We start from the raw sequence: 5,851 nt of genomic DNA, 5'->3' as shown, positions 1-5,851 counted from the left end.
ATCATGGATACACCTGTTACTGCTCACCTGGGCACACTGGACCCCTCTGTAAAACCCCCACCACCTTCTCCTTTGAGCGCAGAGGCTACCTGCTGCTGCAGAGTCCCCTGGTGGATGCTGTGGTGTCCTGCAACATCACCCTCAGCTTCAAAACTACTCTGCCCAGAGCGTTGTTGTTCCAGCGGAACAGCAGGGGGATGCTGCTGAGCCTGGAGTTGGACGAAGGGCAGCTTCGTCTTACACTGAGGAAGGAGGCCTCTGCTGGGGCTGAAGCAGAAAGCCCAAGCCAGGTCCTGGAGCTTCCACACAATGTCACAGATGGAGAGTGGCATTCTGTAGAGGCTGTGCTCGGAAGCTGGATGCTCAGTCTTACACTCTTGGATGATGCTGTGAGCTGTGGGAACCAGTCATGCCACAAGATGGCTCCAGTCCAAAGCACCATGGCCAGGCTGGTGTCACCTCCTCAGAACACTTTTATTGGAGGAGTGCTTCAAGACTCAAATGGCCCCAGTGACAACTCTCCACTTCCAGCATTCATTGGCTGCATGCGGGATGTGTTTGTGGACTGGCAGCTCGTCGTCCCTGAGAATTGGCTGAGCGACTCTGCTGTTAATGTGTCCCCTGGCTGCAGCCACAGGGACCGCTGTCTGGACGTGCCTTGCCAAAACAGAGGACAGTGTGTCAACTTGTGGCATGGCTACCAGTGCAGATGTCCGAGGCCTTATGAGGGGCAGGACTGTGAGGAGGGTATGTTTACAGCTGTGAAATAATAGACTTCAATAGAAGTTGGGAGAAGATTTGGGTTTTCTAAATCTACTAGTTGGTTCCATGAGGACATCCTCTAACTCCCTCTGGAGCTGCTGCTCACTTCCCTTCCCCACAATCTGACACACACACACACACACACACACACACACACACACACACACACACACAAATGTAAGAAAAACTCAGAGATATGTAATCACCAAAAGTAGTGTATGGGACTTTTAAAGTTTGAAGATAACATGATTAATTGAAGAAGAAAAAAGTACCAGATCATTCCAAATTTCTTAGGTGTGTAATTAGATAACATCCTCAGTTGCTGATGTGTAACAGTAGATAAGGAAGGATGAGGCCAATCAAAAGTCACAGTAAAGGACAGAAGCAGAGATCCTCTTATCTAACGCACTGGATTAAGGATATTAGAGATTCTATTTTGGAAATACAAGGAGCATTCAAGAAAATCAGTTGAATACTGTAGTCAACATACATACTGTACATTACACATACATCAGAAACAGAATAATAAGTAGAATGAAAACATTTAAGTTTGAAACAATCACTTAAGGTTTCTTGTAAAATTAAATAGTTCAGTTTTTTCACAGAGGATATCTATAGGCTCTTGAGTCTTTCAAAGCAGATTACTAGTGATCATGAACATTTACTCACACATGCACAACTATACACTTGAAAGCATCCACACACATACACATTAGAGCTTACATAAGGTTTTTATAAGGCCCGTCACACACTCTGAGTCCTCTCTCTTTCGCTTTGTGTGCTTTAAATGTCCTGCCTGCCTTATAAAGGGACCAACCAGCAGTGGAAAGTGCCGACAGTGGACTCAGAACATACAGCACATGGGGGCTGGTGGCTGCTTACATTTTCTCTTTCTGTGCTTGTTCTTCTAGGGAGTTCAACATAAACTGCTTCAAGTCTTTTCCTCCACAGTTAGTTCTAACAAAACAAAAATCTATCATAATGCTCTATTTTTTTCTTTTGCTCAGCACAGATAAGAAAAAAATTACTTTGCCCCCTTATATTGCGAGTAAAAATAATAGATATAAAAATAATAGAATAGATAGTATTAAAAATCTGATAGATCAGAAAGTGTTAACTCTTTTTGTACTTGGGGGAAACTGACATTAGGTCAGATGCATCCCAGCTTTCTTTTTGTCTTTGGTACAAATTTTCTCTATGTTCGTGGTTTCACTGCTAAGGAGTGCCAATGCGAGCCCCTGGGTAGCTCACCTGATAGAACACACGCCCACGTACAGAGGGTTACTCCTTGACGCAGCGGCCGTGGGTTCAACTCCAACCTGTGGTTCTTTGCTTCATGTCATTCCCCCCTCATCTGTCTTTCTCTCTCTCCCCTTTCATGTCTTTAGCTGTCGTATAAATAAAGGCCTAAAATGCCCAAATTATTAAACACTTTTAAACATGCATGCTGGCCCAGCTGAAAATATTTGAAGATGTTATTATTATAGTGAAACCCATCCATATCTTACTCATTGTTTCTCCCTTTTTGCAGAGCACGTGACTACACGCTTTGGGAATGAGGACTCTCAGAGTTACGCAGCTTTTATCGTTACCAATGATCTGGGTCAAAACCTCTCCATCTCCCTCTTCCTGCGTACACGGAGGCACTATGGACTCCTCCTGGTGTTAGCCAACAGCAGCAGCCAGTACCTGCACATCTGGCTGGAGGATGGCAAGGTCACAGTTCAGCTCAATAACTTTGAGAGGCTGAAAGCGGAGAGTGCAGTTGATGATGGGGAAGTCCACTTTGTGAGTGTAGAGGTGGCGGATGATCGTATGGCGCTGTATGTAGCAGCCCAGAAACAGGGCGATATAGAAGTCAGGACAGTCAATGTTCAAGCGGGAGACACTGTGTATGTGGGAGGTATGTTGGAGAGCTGGATGACTTCAGTGTTTGGTGGATATTTTAAAGGCTGCATTCAGGACCTGAGGATCAACGACAGGCGGCTGCAGTTCTTTGGGTTGGACACCTCAGTGAGCTCTTTTCCTCTGGAGCTCATGGAAAATGTGACTGCTGGATGCACTGGGGACAACACCTGCAGTGTGAATATAAAGCTTTGGTTTCCTTTCACTGATATTGGTTAACCTTTTATCTTCAGCCTTTATTGACAGTGTCATTCTTTAGTTTGAAGTAGTTTAGAGCATGCAAAAATGGATTAAAACTTAAAATTCTGCTTAAAATGAGACCTCATGCATTCACATACAGTATAGTTATATCTCATATTTAGTGGTAAAAGTAAGCCCTTGTATCACTGTCTCATCCTCAGACAAACCCTTGTCTAAATGGTGGGATGTGCTACTCCATGTGGGATGACTTCACCTGCACCTGCCCTCCCAGGACAGCAGGGCGGCGCTGTGAAGAGGTCAGGTGGTGTGAGCTGTCACCTTGCCCCACAGACACAGAGTGCAAGATGCTGAACCAGGGATATGAATGTAAGTGACGTCCAAGATTTTAACAGTTACAAGCAGAGGTGTTTTAAGTCATTTTCTTTGCTTTTAAGAGCAGGTTGTTATATGACACCAATATAGTGCAAGTTAAGTCACAAAACTGTTTAGGCAAACTGAAGGTCAAGCTTCAAGTTGTCATGTTCGGACCAAAGATACCATTTAAGTGAGCATGTGAACATCTCCCAAGAACAAGATAGACCAAGTCTTTTCAGTGAGTGCATACTACATACTACAACAATGAAGAGTGTCCCGCAATTCAAGGGCTGCTTGACGTTATCCTTTTCAGTTTTAGTTTTTCGTGATTCTGAGATTTTACCATTTCAAAACCAGAATCAGACTCAAGTCCAGGTCAACAGTTAAATATCCTTTTGTAAGGGTTAAAAATTGTTGTTCATTCCATGGATTAGTAGCAGCAGTATTATGTAACAATACTTAATCAAAAAACTTAATCATTGAATAATGATACAGTAACAATAATAGATTTAATAAGTTATAAAATGCAATGTAAAAATCATAATCTGAAATCATGCCATTAAGATGGATCTTTTTTCCATTTGTTATTACACTACCAGTCACAGCATGTGCATTTTTAACATCATTAGCAAGGTTGAATCTCCCAAAAGCAATCTAACAGTGAGCTTGTGTCATTAGTGAGGTTTGTTTTCTTCTTGACATAGTTTCTTAGTCCCATAAAAGCCTTCAAACCCAGAGACAGAGTTGCGTACCTCTTACATTGTATGTGCGTTACCTAATCTTTGACCATGTTGGTCATTGTTGAGTTAATTGACCACTATGTAACCAAGTGATACAACATGTTTAGTCATAAACTAGCCTTAATCCGCCACACAGTATTCTCTGTGTGCTCTGTAAAGCAGGATTGGGCTGAGGTCAGCTTATCCTTTTTTTGCTGGGATTAGTGATGATTTGCCGTGTTGCCCGTCTGTTCTGCATGCCACCCCATGTTTACCTGCTCCTTAGGAACATTTCCGACAGATGACCATATCTAGTTGCCTAAAAGGATAGTAGCGCTATCAAACAGGTAAATGAAGACGCCTAATGCCCTTGATGGATTCTCATGCATGAAGCCAGTACATAATCAAACACAAGAAGCTAACTTACAAAGGACTTTTAATGGTGCAAAGAAGTGAGTGTGTAAATATATAAAAACAACAGATATTTTCTCTAATCTCCTAGGCTATTCCAATGCAACATTCCTGAATGACAGCACTGTGTTGACCTACCGGGGAAACGGCCACATATCCCGCAATCTAACTAACCTCTCCCTAAACTTACGCACTCGAAAGCGTAACACAGCTATACTCCACGCAGAGAAGGGCTCAGAATTAGTCACGCTCTCTGTGCAGGGTGGTTTCCTCTTCATGGAGCTTCAGAGCACCACTGGAGACAACAGAGAAGAGGAGGAGGAGGAGGAGGAGGGAGAGCGGGGTGTGGGTACGGTCAGTATCAGCAGCAGGACGAGTGTTAGTGATGGTGAGTGGCACAACATCCACCTGTTCATGGCAGTGCCATGGGCACAAACCTCCCGGTGGACTTTGGTGCTGGATGAGGAAATAGAGGAAGCAATCACTTCCAGGGGCCAAGGAGGCAATCTGAACTTCCTCAGGCAGGGGGTGGACATCTTCGTAGGGGGCCTTGCCCCAGATGCTGGGTGGTCCCTGGCTGGATGCCTGGGCACAGTAGAGCTGGGTGGCATTGCCTTGCCATACTCCAGCTCCTCTGATGTGAACCTCCCACGCGTGCAGGAAGAGCAATTCATCCAGACATCACTGCAACCACCGCTCCTTGGCTGCAACGGGGCCCCCGTGTGTGAGCCCAACCCCTGCCTGAACGGAGGGGAGTGCCAGGACCTGTTCAACAACTACAACTGCAACTGTGCCTCAGGCTGGGCCGGGAGACGCTGCAGCTTCTTCACTGACACCTGCGCTTCCAGCCCCTGCGTTCACGGCAACTGCAGCGTGAACGGGCTGACCTACGACTGCACCTGTGAGTTTGGGTATGCGGGTGTGGACTGTGATGAGGAGGTGGATACGTGTGAAAACCACCTGTGTGCCCATGGAGGCACCTGTCTGCATGGGCCGGACAGGTACGCCTGCCTTTGCCCTGAGAACTTCACTGGACCCCTTTGCAAGTAAGTTTAGATGTTTGTTGGATAGCAGTAAAGCAGGACAATATAGAATAAAATAGCGTAGAATAGTCACTTTCCGGCGAGTCGTGGAAAACATAGACCAACAGCAGAAAACAATGTCATAATAAATATTTCATGCTTTGCTTTTGTATGATTAGTTTTGAGAGCTTAGTTAGTTAACCCACACAAAATACAGAAATAAATGCTCCAAATTGCACAAACAAGGGGCCACACCGCAGCACATATTCTTTTAATGTAAATGTCTCGGCAGCGCTGCCTTTGTTCAGCATTTCAACCACGCCTGCAGTGAGCGCCTCAGATGCTGCATTTCTATTCTAGTGTCAGCCAGAAAAGACCTCAGTCTGCTGTGGTGTCTCACTAAACAAGGCTCTCTGGTTCAGCGCCAGTTTCTTTCCTCTGTCATCTAACGTTTGCCTCGGAAAACCAGCAGGGGAA

At 45.1% G+C, this 5,851-nt stretch overlaps 1 protein-coding gene across 1 annotated transcript in view; it reads left to right on the top strand.

The window, feature by feature from the left end:
* Positions 1-5,851, top strand: part of crb1 (crumbs cell polarity complex component 1) — a gene marked incomplete in the record, with an annotated part of 22,425 nt that overhangs the window by 8,479 nt on the left and 8,095 nt on the right. The window contains 4 exon segments of the mRNA XM_032526142.1: positions 1-747; positions 2,294-2,844; positions 3,069-3,234; positions 4,444-5,398. Coding sequence (XP_032382033.1) covers positions 1-747; positions 2,294-2,844; positions 3,069-3,234; positions 4,444-5,398 — 2,419 coding nt within the window.

This window comes from Etheostoma spectabile, chromosome 9 (assembly GCF_008692095.1).
Source record: "Etheostoma spectabile isolate EspeVRDwgs_2016 chromosome 9, UIUC_Espe_1.0, whole genome shotgun sequence".
NCBI classification, from domain to species: Eukaryota; Metazoa; Chordata; class Actinopteri; order Perciformes; family Percidae; genus Etheostoma; species Etheostoma spectabile.
This window is presented reverse-complemented; position numbering and strand designations above follow the sequence as displayed.